General features: G+C 38.6%; 1 protein-coding gene across 7 annotated transcripts in view; it reads left to right on the top strand.

Annotated features, from left to right (window-relative positions):
- Positions 1–271: 271 nt before the first annotated feature.
- Positions 272–14,811, top strand: part of mapk10 (mitogen-activated protein kinase 10) — a 33,657-nt gene continuing 19,117 nt past the window's right edge. For 6 of the 7 annotated variants that reach the window (XM_026297763.1, XM_026297760.1, XM_026297759.1 and 3 more), the window contains exons 1-7: positions 272–530; positions 8,627–8,724; positions 9,797–9,966; positions 12,749–12,878; positions 13,357–13,415; positions 13,873–14,011; positions 14,241–14,406. In XM_026297763.1, coding sequence (XP_026153548.1) covers positions 9,845–9,966; positions 12,749–12,878; positions 13,357–13,415; positions 13,873–14,011; positions 14,241–14,406 — 616 coding nt within the window. In that variant the 5' untranslated portion in view covers positions 272–530; positions 8,627–8,724; positions 9,797–9,844. The remainder of the gene's footprint in view (positions 531–8,626; positions 8,725–9,796; positions 9,967–12,748; positions 12,879–13,356; positions 13,416–13,872; positions 14,012–14,240; positions 14,407–14,811) is intronic. The other variant, XM_026297765.1, reaches the window with a different exon arrangement.

Here is a 14,811-nt window from a genome sequence, read left to right as displayed (position 1 = left end):
AACTGGGCTCCATATCCTCACCAAGGATCCTGCTCGCCCCGGCGGTGGGATGGTACAGGATGGGATCAGATCATGGGAGAGATGCTCCCACTCGCCCCTCCCACCCAGAGAAGGCAGCTCCATGTGATCTCTCCCTCTCTCACCCACCTCTCTCTCTCTCTCTCTGTGCTTTGACGTCAGACGTGCTCCTTCTCGGTTGCCATAGCAACATATTTCCCTATACCCCCTTCCTCTTCCCTCCCTCTCTCTGCTCCGGTAGGTCCACAATGGTACAGCCAGCATCTTGCAGCACAATGGTTGCAAGGTGGTGAGCTGGGGGAGAGTGATTCAGCATCAGCAAACCTCGGTTCCGTCCACTTCTGTTTTTTTTTTAATTTCCTCATCGCTTTTTCTTTTCGTCTTCATCCACTTTTTTTTCTTTACGAACGTATAAATTAAGCCCTCAGCAATGGCCACCGCAGTGTTTCCATTCGGGATGTTTTGAAAAGGACTGTCACCGGACCGGGATCGTCATCAGCTGGCACGGAATGGTAAGGCCGGGTGGGTTTGTTTAATGTGGATGCGATGCTTGGACCCGAGCTGCCTGGAGGGTGGAGTGATGACTATTGATTGGAAAGGAAGGTTAATGAAGTCCACTAGCGGTGCCTCCGTGGGAGAGGGACAAAAAAAAAAAAAAAAAATCAACAATCAACCCCATCTTGATGCATTCACCGCGGCGGATGTTGTTTTATAACATGTAGCAGCGACCAGCAGTGTGCGGGGATTTCATTATGGCGTTAGTCTCTCCATCTCCATCCATACACGCAGCAGCTTGTCTCTAAATGCACATCCAGAATAACAAAACACATAATATGCCTTTGTTTTTTTTAATATTTTGACTTTTAACAATGATCTCTATGAACCGTATCCACATATTCTGATTGGTCTTAGAGTGGCTGTTATTATTATTATTATTACTGTGACGATTGTTGTGTATTTTAGAGTAGGAGTGGTGCAAATAGATAATGGATGAATTATGCTCTTCAAAACACAAGCCTTACACAGACTACATACTGTAGGCCTACATGCAGAGTTTGTCCCTCCTCCCCCTCAGAAGTCAGTTGCGCACCTTGTGCATTATGCAGATCATCACTACTTCACCAGGGATGTGGGATCACCCTGAGAATCACCAGAAGTGCTAGAAAAAGTAGACAGATGTGTTCTCAGGCAGTCAGAATTAATGGTGAAAAGAGTATTTTCTGGTGCTGCAAGTGTATGTGATCCTTATTAAAGGGAAGTTCAGGTCATTTCTGGAGGCTTTGTTGCTAACGATGAACTTGAGATCATAATGCAGAGAGGATGGGATGTTATTCAACTTATTATGGGCTTCATTCTGTGAGATGAGGCCACAGAGGAAGGTAATTTCTCTAAATCTGCGTTGTTTCGGGCATTTATCTGCACACAAATTACTGGATAGACGTTTTATCAGACTGTAAACTTGTGTATTATGCTGATCGCAAAGGTGCAAGTACAGAAATGTTAGGAATGCATCTGAGCAGTGTTATTGAGTATTTACTTTCAAATGTTCAAATCTTCTTTGGTGCATGTCCACAGTTATGGACTAATTACTGGTGATGTGGAGTCACTGAGGGTTTTAAAGGTGTCACAACAAACTCTCCATGTAAAAGAGAGGATTTAGAACTGTGACCTTGGGTGCTGAATTATTCAGAAGCAGGCTTCTATGCTTGAGAAAGTGCTGCAGGGAACATGCTTAACAATTAAACAAAGCTTTTTATATGGTGTTTCTGCAATAGATGAAACATCCATCTCTCTTTTGGTGTCTCTCCTTTAACATACATTCATACTAAATAAATATGCTAGTACATCTCTTTAATCTCATCATCATCATATTTGTGCAGATTGTTTCTGGTGAATTATAAAAGTAGCTGCCAATGCAAGTCCACGCAAACTAATAATCACTGATATTGATTTTTAAGCAAGCAGCTTGTTTATCCAATGGGCGATCATCAATGGAAATAGCCGCCAGCACACTAACGTTATCTTACAATTGCCTGCATTTTAATTCCACTTTGTTTTACAGATTTTGGAGCATCAGTATACTAATCCTTTGTTATGTAATAAAACAAGGCAATGTATTAAGATGGGATAATGGTGGTATTGCATGCATGACTAAATAGCAAGGAAGTACAACTATTATTTTCATTACTGATTAATTTTCTGATTATTTTTCTCATGAACTGATTATTTGTTTGGTCTATAACGTGTCATAAATGACTGAAAAATCCTCATACCAGTTTTGCAAAATTGAAGGTCACATCTAAGTCTTCAACCAACAGCAGCAAATCCTCACAATTTAAAAAATGGTATTATAGGCAGTTTCCTGAATGATAAATTGATTATCAGAATAGTTGCAGATGAATGTTTTGATCTTCTGTTGATCAACTAATTGAATAGTTGTTTGAGCCCTAAAACAAACATGAAAAATAAATTGAATGAAAAAAGGATAGGAATTAGGTGCGTTGGAGTTTGATAGACATACATGGACTAACTTGCCTGAAGTGAATGTACAAAATAGGATGGAATGATTTCAAGGGGCCCTGCAATAGACTGGTGACCTGTCCATGGTGTACCCCTGCCTTTCGCCTCAAGAGAGCTGGGAAAGGCTCCATCAAATTCCTGTGACCCTAAATAGGAATAAGCGGGTATAGAGAATGGCTGGATGAATGTATGATTTCCAGGATTTTATGAATTCTTCTATTGTGGCGGTGCAGGAAGTTCAGGGACTTTTTCCTGAACAGCCCTTGTTGACAATCAGTTACTTAAATATCCTCATCACTCTTTCAAGGGCCATTTTGCCATGGTGCTTGTAATTATGGAAGGTCAAAGCCATCATCATCATCATCATCACCCAGTGACCCCAGTTGACTATTGTTCCCTGCTGTGTATTACTATGGTCATGAAGTAATGTCAGCTCGACAGATACAGTTGGACTGTGTTTGTAACAAGAAGCTGAATAATGACAGATAATAAGACAAATAATGTAGTTAAGAAGAAGATATTATGAAGGAAATAAATGTATGCTAGGGTGAGAAAATAGGCCCCCAGTAAGTATTTGGTGTATTTGCATGAGAAGGAGTTTATTTCTTTCTAACATTTATATACTGTTTGGTTTATATAATCAGGTCAACATTGATATGTTTACCTTCTCTGATGTCGATGAAAATGTACATCTGATTTTATGGTTAGGGTATGGTAGCTGCTGGCATTAAATTACACAAAATTATTATTAACTCTTTCAACATGCTCAGTGATACTACAGTGTTCTTCAATATAATATAAATCTTTTGTTAGAAATAAAATCTAATTCTAGCTTCATGGAAGTTTATTCCTCCAGGCTGTAGGATTGCTTACAATATAGACAAACAGAATAATTTGCCTGTAAAGTAAGATGCACAGCTACAGAACTGGCGTTAATCTGATTTTAGACTGTGTCAGTTTCACTTCCAATTTCTCGCAGTACATCTGTAAAGAGACTTAAAAGTCACCAAGGATCAGACATTTTCGTTTTAAGTAGTTTTAGGGAGGGCGTTAATTCCACAGTACGATGAAAACCTACCATATACTATCAAAATTTCTCTCAGTGCATTCTTGTTAAACACCACTATTGTTAAATGCTGCTAAAAGTGAAAGCACATGCTATGTTTTCATATTGCAGATACTGAGGTACACTTTAATACTGTTCATTTGAGGCTTTTGGGCAATAAGTAAAAGATGTGATAAAAATCTATTGAGAAAATAGCCCTAGTTTTGCAGCAGTAAACTATTTTAGAATCAGTCTTTTCTTTAGTTATGGCATCAGAATGGTTCTGAGATCATGTCACCTGAAATATTTTCGTATTGGATATTTAGAGTTGTTTTACAGAAGGCACCGAGATCCCCACAGAGTGCTTCAGTCTTGTCCTCTTACTCCAAATGTGTTTTGGGTTCTGTAAGAATCAGTTGAATTTGCTCATGCACCTGCCAAAACTGTACATGTTGTTAACATGGACCAAAAAAGGCAGCATAAGCAGCTTTTCGGCTAACATGTTTACTGTTTGCTTAAAGTGAATCAAGGGATGTGAATGAGAACTGGGAGGGAGACGACAGATGAGAACAGAAACAGAGAAGATAAGTGTATTTCAGCTCCAAAAAAACAAATCAATAGATATCAGTGAACATTCCTGCAGCCCGTAGATGAGCTCAGGAGTCAGCGCTGTCTTGTTTTCCTGGCTGGGCCTGCAGTTTGAAGTGCTTCCCTTCCCCTCCCCTGAGCCCAAATCGGAGTCTGTGCTGCGTTTGGCTCGGGCTACACAGTAAAGGCAAGGCAGGGCTGCATACTGCAGGAGAGACTGAGGCTGCTGAACCAAGCACTCACAATGGAGCTCTGAGGGAGGGGGAGGGGATACGGTTGCAGTGAGGCTGGAAGCCTGGGATCAAGAATGGTGGGAGCAAGGGAGGGACAAAAGAGAGGCAGGAAATCGTGAACACAGGCTGAGGATTAAGGGTGAAATGAAGAAATAGACATGGACATGTGCGCATTCTGTGACATTCACAAAATATGCTTGAATAATAAGCTTGAAAGTCAGAGAATGAACGTCAGGGGAGAACAGGAGAGGAGAGAAGGCAAATATGGCTAAGACAGGAAACAATAACCCAATAATAATGCAGACCTGTAATGCAGATTGAATTCTGCTATACTGGACAAGGAATACCACAAAGGCAACACATGACATGATGTGTTCCTGTTTATACTGTACTGTACAGTGTCTGTGACCGGTCAGAAACAGCCTGTTTACTGCATTTTGAAAGTGCATAACTTTATTGCTATCTCTTAAAAGCTCCTGCAGCTGTAACTGCACATGTATTTCACTACTAATGCTTCAGTGAAATCATTTTGCAAACACACCATTCATTCTAGAGTTATTAGCCTGTCCCCTGGCTTTAACATAAGAAACTTCTCATATCATGTCTTAAACAGTCTGCAGGTTTTTAATCTCACCATGCAGAAAACCCTGTGCCCATAAACCTGCTGTAAAACGCTGTTGAATTGTGCTGCATCATATGCAGCAGGGTTACACTTATTTATCCAAATCTTAGTTATATAAATGGCAGAAATAAGTAGAAACACCTCAATTTATTTTACTGACCTGTGTTTTCATGTTATAGCAGGAACACTGTAAGTGTAAGGAATAACATTCTAACTTTAGGTTCCCTAGTATTTCTAAATTCTCACTCTGTGTCTTACTGGAAGATTTAAACACTGAAAAAACATTACTGTAAATGTTTTGTCATTAGTTAGAGCTGTGTTTGGTCAATCCAAATGTCCAGTGTGAAAATACTGCACAAGTGTGTTCACCATTGCCTGATGAATTTTTGGCCTGTTTGCTAATGCGTCATATTGTTCAGGATGTAATTACATGGAGCAAACTGGGAGAAGACTTTCATGTTAGTTGAAGACACAGGGGATTTCTGACAGCAATGATGTCTCACACTTTACATCTACAGAGGTGTCAACAAACCATTAGCAACATGACTGCAAGTCTACCATTACCCTTCCCGTGGCAGTTTCATCTAAATAAAAGCCAATATGAATTTTAAAGGAGCTTTATGCCATATTTTTCTGAGTTCACATGTCACAAAGTGCCACAGAAACATAGCATCCACTCAGAGGCTGATATGCACTTTGGCTGCCAGGTGTCTGCAGTAAACTAGCAACAGAAAAGCAAAAGGACTCTTCGTTCTGAGAATAAGATCTGTGCTGGACAGTGGAGCCCTGTGATCATCAGTTAGCCTGAGGCATTGTTTGTTGTGCCCATGAGGACAGATGTAACAAAATGCCCAAGATCCAAATAACAAGGTCCAGCTACAACTGCAGAGGACACACACACACATACACACACACCAACACGATTCTGCATCAGCAAGGCCAGCACTGGAGATTAATGGTCTGCTGTATCAGTTATATGCATTAACCTATTCAAAACCTTTACTCTATTCAACTTTGTTCTGGCTTCATTATTGAGTTTTTTTCTAAAGTTTTTTTTACGTTTCTCTTAACAGTTGACAACACAACAACAACAACAACAACTCTCGTGCAGTATATTTGTATCTGTCAATGTGTTTTTCTGTGTGCATGTACACTTGTCTTTGGAGAAGTCCTCCAGAAATTGTTTTGGTACAGACTCTGACTAGTCTCTTAAACAGGTTGGACTTTGTAATAAGAGGCTAGTAAATTCAAAATACACAATTAGACATCAATAATCACCACATGGCTGCTAATGGTTTAATGGTGGTTAACTAACCACTAAACACAGTAACTCGCAGTCTTTGACAGTTCATTCCAGTCAATATGGCAGAGCACATGCATTACTGAAATGTGGTGGAGTAAGGTCAAGCTTCTTATTTTTTGCTTATTCCACCTCTCAATCACCTGGCACTGTATTGCACAGATGAGACATATTGCAGTCAGAAAGATATATGGGTATTTTAAAGTACAGTGCTAAGTGTAGTCTTTGTTACAACCAGGATATCAGCAGAATCTGGCTGGGTTGAACAAACAAGTACTGGATCAGCTGTGCTTCACTTGCTATCAGCTCCACAGTGCAACAAAATTGCTGTAGTATGATTTGATTTGTCATTTTCAGTTGATGTTTTCTTGTGATTAAACCTTCCTGTTAATTACATGAACCAAATGTATCTTTTTTCTATGACAAACTAATCAGCTTATTCCTAACTCTTGTTAAGCTGAGTGATTTTTACACATGGTTGTTTTGTTTGATTTTTTTTCTGCTGTATGTGGATGTGGTTTCCGAAGTGCCTGATATCACATTCTGAGATGATCCAGGTGGTGTTTGAATTATTTTACTGCTGGTAGACAAACAATTTGGCCATGTGAGAGGTCTAATATCTTATGTACACAGATGGTGAAAGATTAGATCACAGATATCGCTAGCTAGCTGGCAGGGCCAACTCAGTGTTGACCTGTTAGATTAATAGCAAATACAGTGTTGGTTAATGCGGTGACAGTAGTGTTAATCATGCCAAACATACAGGTGTGGTGTGGAATTACAATAGTGGATTGAGGGAGTGCAACTATTGCATGCACAAATCACATATAGTGTGTTTTATTTTAATGTGCATTATTGTCACTCTTGATTTATCATGGAGTCATCCTCTCATTTGTCTCTTTCGTTCTCATTCTCTGGTGAGAATTTAGTAGATAAATTCCTCATCTAATGGCACACTTTGCTGGGGTTAAGAGAAACAGAACTGAATATCCACAAACACTTTGCACTATCTAAAATAAATGGTCAGCGTAAATAGGTCAAACTAGAACTCCCACATCTCTTTTTTTAAAGCTGCCATGCTCCCTTTGGATTTAGCAGAGACACTAAAGCCTTGACTGTGACATTATTAGAGGAGCGGTGGAGCTGAATGATACATTTGTCTTCAGTAAGCCACACAGTTACATCCCCAGAACAAATTGCAAAGCCACGTCCTTTCAGCTGTTATATTGACTAGGTCGGCAAATATACATTTTTTTTAAAATTTTAATGTCAATATTACCACCACAAATTATATTCAAAAGACATGATCATTAGCACTCCGCAAGCTTCATTACCTGGAAACCCCTTGGAGCCTGGGTGAGAGTTGTAACCTGCATACTTCTGCTTAACGTTGGAGCCACTTTCCTTCAGAGCTTTTTTCTTCTCTTGCAGTGTTTCTGTGTTCATGCCAACAAAAAAGGAAAATTGCCAAATCTGCTTAATATTTAAACCAAACTGCTCCATTAGCTGTTCCTTCACAGTAAAACCTCCAAACTTTACCAAAACCACTAGAATACCTTTATGTAAATCAATCTCAGGTAATAGTGGATCTTTAAAGGCTTATTTTTTTGAATATAAATTTATCGACTAGCGCCTATAAAACCCACTAGTTAACACTTAAAAATAAGATCAAATGTGGTAATTAGAACAAGCAGGCCTGAAAAATAAGAGCTACTCACAAATCAGCCATATAGCAGATAAAGGGGAGTATGGTTAGGAGAATTATTAGGCTTATGCTTGCCAGAACAGAAAGTTATAAGCAAACATTACTGTATTGTGTTTCACTTCTCAGGGGCACCAACTTTTTTTTTTTTTTTGGAGCCATATGCTATGGCTCAATTGCTGTTCATAGAGGAGTGGGTAGTACCACCTTGTTGTTCTACTAACTTTTATTGAGAATGATGGGCACAGAGTAGAGAAAACACAACAGGGAATTTTTTTTAGAGAGGATTCAGTTCAGTTCACACCTGGAGACTTGTACGTGATTGAATATGGTTTAAATAACTATTCCATCACTGCAGATATGTTGAAGAATTCTTTACTCAGAAAAAAACAAAATTATACGGCAGTGTTTGTTATATGGTGTATTTTATGTGTTCAGCTAGAGAGTATAGTATAGTTTATATGTTTAGGGTCAATTCATTTCCTGTTATATATAAACAAAAACTGCAGCACACAGATACTATAAATTCCTGTTTACGGATGTTTACTCCACACCATGCTCACTCTGAGTCCTGCTCTCCTCTGTTTGTGTCTTCCAGGTATTTATGAGCAGACATTTCTTATATAACTGCAGCCAACCAATCCTGGATGTGAAGATAGCCTTTTGTCAGGTGTGTGTTCCTTACAGGTAAAAAAGGTACAGTATTCATTCCCTTCCATTCCCCTTCATTGCTCTATATGTTGTGGTATATTTTGTTTTTCTGTGCAGAAAAGAGAACCTAAGAACAGTTTGAGTTTACAAAGATTTACTTAAGACAAAAAGGAACATTATCCTGCTTAATTTTTAATGTAAACTGTATAATGGTTTCCACTTGTGATTAGGCACACTAATGCAAATATCCTTGTGACTTTGTGTTAATTAATTTCAGGCAAAGCTAAAAATACATCACACATGTGCAGACTGATTTACTACATGCTAAAGCTATGGGCAACACTACTGTAGCCCAAATCATTCAAAGCTGTGCATTACACATGTCAGTGTAGCTTGGTGTTTAATTTTCTAGGTACTACTGGCTGCACAGTAAGAACTATAGTCAAGCACATTGGAGTATATTGTCTTTAAATGTATTGCACATACAGTATATGTATCACACAAATCAATGTTTCATGGTGTTTGTAAGAAGTATTACCCCTTGGTAATACTGAGTGGCACACTTTGTTTTGTGAACTGTGTTGTAATTACTCAGTCTATAATTAACTGAAATTTTTGTTGTGGCACCATTTGTGTGACTTCTCTGCCCAAGTAATTATAGCTTGTTATTGTGTGCACATTAATAAATAAACAATGTCTTTAGTCTGGTTAAGAGAGTAAAGACATTAGGTTTAGTAACATCATTACATGGGTTGAGTTTACATGAATTTACATTTGCAATGGATCGATTATGTGAACTCAACTGTGCTGCATGGCCTGTCATGTTTATGCTGTGTCCAGTTTTACCAGTGCAGTGTTACACACATTTCTGTTGTGTGAAAAAATGCCAGCAGAGCTCAGATTATCTACAAATAATAAGTTGATAATAACAGCAGGTACATACATACTGACTGTTGTTTGGTTAGTGAGTTAACGATAATAATATAATAACATAAAATGTCTCATTTGAATGTAGGATCTAATGTAAGAAATAATAATTTATTGTTTTTCCAGTGAAGTAAACTGATTAATCACCATCACCATTAACAGAGTTTTATGTTGTATTTTCTTCATGCAGGGTTTTGGAAAACAAGTGGATGTGTCATATATTGCCAAGCATTACAACATGAGCAAAAGCAAAGTGGACAACCAGTTCTACAGTGTGGAAGTGGGAGATTCTACCTTCACAGTTTTAAAACGCTACCAGAATTTAAAGCCCATTGGCTCCGGAGCTCAGGGAATTGTCTGGTAGGGTCCCAGCAGTTCATGTTTTAATGTCCTGTTTTGCATCATATCATGCTACTTGATGTGTCTTTTATGAAGTATTTAAAGTGTCATTATCTCATTTAGTGTTTATCAGTTTTTCTAATTGTCTGGTAGTTTATTGCTATGGGAGATCATAGGGCTGGGGGGAGTGTTTCTTGTTTTCACTGTTTGAATGAAGAACTGAAAAATATGAAGACTGTAGGATGATGTGATAGACTCCATATTAATACTGCAGTTCTGGCAATAGAAAAGTTCTATTTTAAGTCTTCCTGAAAAGCCTGGCATTGTTCCATTATACCTGACCAGTGTTTGAAAGCACCGTATGTAGCCTTGTGACTCACCTTTGCAGAAAAACCCTGATGAGCAGTGGGAAGAATGGATCAGCTCAACAGTGAAAATGTGACTGTAGACACATTGTGTTTCTTTAGAGTTTATTCTGGTCTTTCTGGCCTGCAGAGTTTGGGATTTAATCAGGTTCCTCTAAAAGGCAAATAAATCTGAATGAGCAATGTTTTATGTTAAAGTGGCATTTTGCCATCATTTTGTCAGAAATGTGGAGTGTCTGGCTAATCATGGTATTTGAAGTCACTACGTTCACACCCCATCCACTGCTATGAGCTGATGACATCTGTTGTTCAGTGTTTGGATGGATATGTGGGACATAAGTGCCTAAGAGGATGGACACTTAAGTGTATCCTTAATCCGGATTGCAGAGAGAGCACATATTCATTGTAATTCATCTCACGCCTGCCCTGTCAGAATGCAGTGGAACGACTGCCAAGGCTCCACTTAAAGGAATGCATCTTACAGTCTTTGTCAAATGACCAAACAGAGCTATAACTTATATTTATGTTAATGCTGTGCCACTGTGGTGATACCTGCCTTGAACACCTACACTGGGATGACTCAAGTTGGCATATTTTATTTCAGTTTGTCTTATATATGTTTGAGGATTTAGTGGCTCACAACAACCTAAACCTCCTGGCCATCACTTGTTCTTTTGCTTCCCATGCCCTCAGCTCCTTCACTTGAAAGCAATTTTGTGCATTTGCAAAGGAGCTTGGGCAGGCTGTAAAGCTAATGCTGGGATTGTGCCCATTTAAAGGATATTGTAGAAGTGGATGGCAGGGAGATAGTGCAAATCTAATTTAACCTGCTCTGCTGTGTGCCGCTTGGCTCTGCCCATGGCTGTCGTCTGGTGTCATATGGTAAAGATATTACCACAATCAAACCACATAAAACCCCAAAGACTGTTATAATATCCTACTGATAAATGGGATACACTGTGAATGTACTGTTCATTAATTCATGGTACCATGCCACGTATGTTCATGCCTGAGGAATGGTTTTATCATGATATGTTGACAAAAAAGCCACTTTGTTCTTATGTATTCAGAGTAAACCACAAATGTATGACATATTCAGATTTACATAAACATCTGTGAGATTTTGCACATGCATTCACACCAGTTGACAGGAAATACACAATATGCATAAAATCAAGGAGTGAACCAGAAGCTCATCCATAAAATCAGAAAATATGCATTCTGCTTCTCTTATCAAGAGACTCTTGCTCTTGTGAAGTCTGAGAACATGTTATCAGGGAAACTTGTATGACTGCTGCAGCTAAGACTCACTCTGCCAATGTTGTCGCCCACAAACTCAATCTGTGCGCATCTCTGCCCTTATGACTTGTGTGCTCAGTCAGGATGAGCTTTCAGAAGCATATTAAGAGGGATGAAGGCTTTAAGTAGTTTTAGCTGGTCATGACATCATCTTTCACTCAGCTAGAAAAGTGATGACTGGCTCGAATCCCTATTGGATCAATGCTTTTATGAAGGCTCCACTGTTTCCATGGTCACACATCAACCCTGGCCTGCAGTCTCCACAGAGACATGACGAACCACAGCACATCCCACCCAGCCTTCCACAAACCCACACAAAGCATTATCTTGTTTAGGGTTGCAGAAAGCTTGCATGCAGGCTTGAAACTAAATTTGCAGCATCTTGTCAGGAAAATTTGTCAGAAAAGGCACAGGCTGAGATACAGACAAGAATATGATATATATATATTAGCAGCAGCCTTTTCCTATCTGTGTATTGCTGAAAACCAACATGAATCATGAAATAAACATGAATAAAATCCAAATCCTAAAGGTTTTCAGGGGCTGGGATTGTGTTGAACAAGTAAAGAAGTCACTCTGATATAATAACCTCGAACATGGCTTTATGAAAACAGAAGCCATCTTTATAAAATGTATATTTCCACTCTATTACCTTTCATCATTCTATTTTTTTACAGGATTATTTTATTAATCAATGTTTGATCAATAATTATCAATAATTACAGTTTAGGAATACTGTGCAATCCTGAACAAGTGAAAGTAAAGTTTGACAGTTTGCTTATTGTCCTTCTGGCTTGGAGTTACATAAGAGGAGAAGTGTTATTGTCATGTCTGTAAGGCAAATAAAAAAGTGAAAGAATTTCCCAAAATGTCAAACTATTCTGTTAATCATATGATTTGAAATGTTTTTCCCATCTGATAGTAATCCTGAATATGATTTAACTGTCTGTACACAATATAGAATGTAATGTAGTTCCTACTTAGTCTTAATAAATATAAGGCAAATCAAAATGAATAAAAATAAATCAAATCATATATGTAAATAAAACACACCACAGAATGATATAAACAATATTTATGTCAGTTAAAAATACTAAAGACAAATTGTCCCATTGTTCCCTGTGGTTTTTCCTCTGCAGTGCGGGCTATGATGCTGTCCTGGACAGAAATGTAGCCATCAAGAAGCTGAGCAGGCCCTTCCAGAACCAGACCCATGCCAAGAGGGCATACCGGGAGTTGGTCCTCATGAAATGTGTCAATCACAAAAATGTAAGTGATTCAGCTGAGGGGTAACTGATGGAAGGAGGACGGCAGAAAGAATGAAAATGTGTCAAATTTCAGAGTGAAGCACATTTTGTACGTGTTCCTCAGTCAGTGTCTATTTTTGGTTTGGTTTGGATAAATCCCTTTGCTATGAAACAGAGACAAGCGACTACAATGTTATGACCGAGCTAAATTCAGTGACTGAAGAAATGTACTGAACTGCCAAGGGAGTGAAACAGAGAGCACTGTAAGGCATGAATGTAATCTTCCGTGCTGCCATTTGTTCTCTTTCTTCTCTGTTCCTCTTTCTTTCCCTCCTCATTTATCCCCATTCTTTTGTTCCATCTCACTTCTTCAGTTTGGTCTCTCACTTAGCAGTGTCCTTCCTCAGGGTCATTCCCCATCTAATACCCACAGTTCCTTGCAATATAGCTCTCATTTCATGTGTGTATGTTGATCCTCTCTATGCTCTTCTCTCTTTCAGATTATCAGTTTATTAAATGTCTTCACACCACAGAAATCATTAGAGGAATTCCAGGATGTGTGAGTATACTTATCCCTTTTTTCATAATAACATTTTCAAGAAGATTATTAATTTAGCTCATGTAGTAGACAAAAGAAGCGTACTTGTTTGCATTTAACCTGATATGTAACAGAGAAAAGATGGGGACTGATTTTATTATGTGTTATGTGCTCATTTCTCCCTCGCACCTGCAGTTATGAGAACAAAACCACTGGAGACGGTTGTCAGTGAAAGTACTATAGGTGTAATCTGAAGCTGCTGGAGATATTCTGTTCTAATGCTAAATAATGAATGAGAGTGTGGAATAATCTCTAGGTAGACGTGCTGCTGCAGAGGGATTCATGTGTCTTTTTTTCTGGATAGAAATCATTGAAGGACCCTAGTTTTGTTTTAGTAGAAAACTAACTCATTAAATCCCCATTAGCTCACTAGTGACTCAGGAAATACCACTAATAAATTATCAAAACCTTTTCTCAGGTACCTAGTGATGGAGCTGATGGATGCCAACTTGTGCCAGGTGATTCAGATGGAACTTGACCATGAGAGAATGTCCTACCTGCTCTACCAGATGCTGTGTGGTATCAAGCATCTGCATTCAGCTGGCATTATTCACAGGGTAGGAAGCAGGACACCTCAGTTTTCTTGTTTAACTCATTAAGATTAGGTTTGGGTTCACAATTTTTATATTTGCCTGCAGATGCAGATTACTACCAAAATATTTGCAAAGCTGCAGAACTATTGCTTTAAATGTCACTCATAACCTTAAGCCTGTAGTATCAAAATTATAAAACCTGAACATTTGAAAATTATTTATACTAAAAATGAACTGTTTTTTTTGTCTCTAGGACCTCAAACCAAGCAATATAGTGGTGAAGTCAGACTGCACCCTGAAGATTCTGGACTTTGGTCTGGCCAGGACTGCAGGCACAAGCTTCATGATGACCCCTTATGTGGTGACTAGATACTACAGAGCCCCAGAGGTTATCCTGGGCATGGGATACAAAGAGAATGGTGAGCATTAACTAAAGAGTTTGCATGGATCAAATTTAGACACCTTTAAAGGATAACATTAGAGCCATCTTATTCTTTTGTCTTCATTTATGCCACAGTTTATGGAGATTGAGCAGTGCATGTATAGCAGTGCTCTCCAGTGTAATTGTACTACTTTATGACTGTAGTTTGTTGGAACTATTAAATTGCATTGAAGTATATTCTAATAGTGGCAGGTGAGTAATATAACTGTTGGTACAATGAGTGACAAGGGAAAATGAAACTGTAATTTCACTGACTAAAAAAAACTTGCAAATAATTCTGTTTGAATTGCCCTTTGCAAGTGAACTGAAGTGAATTGAAGTGTTGGAGGCATGAGTCACTGATTAAAAGCCCCCAGAACATCAGACATGTGAATGTCATCTT

The sequence above is a fragment of the Mastacembelus armatus genome, chromosome 12, assembly GCF_900324485.2.
Source record: "Mastacembelus armatus chromosome 12, fMasArm1.2, whole genome shotgun sequence".
Classification (NCBI taxonomy): domain Eukaryota; kingdom Metazoa; phylum Chordata; class Actinopteri; order Synbranchiformes; family Mastacembelidae; genus Mastacembelus; species Mastacembelus armatus.
Note: the sequence above shows the minus strand (reverse complement) of the source record. Positions and strands in the feature narration are given on the sequence as shown.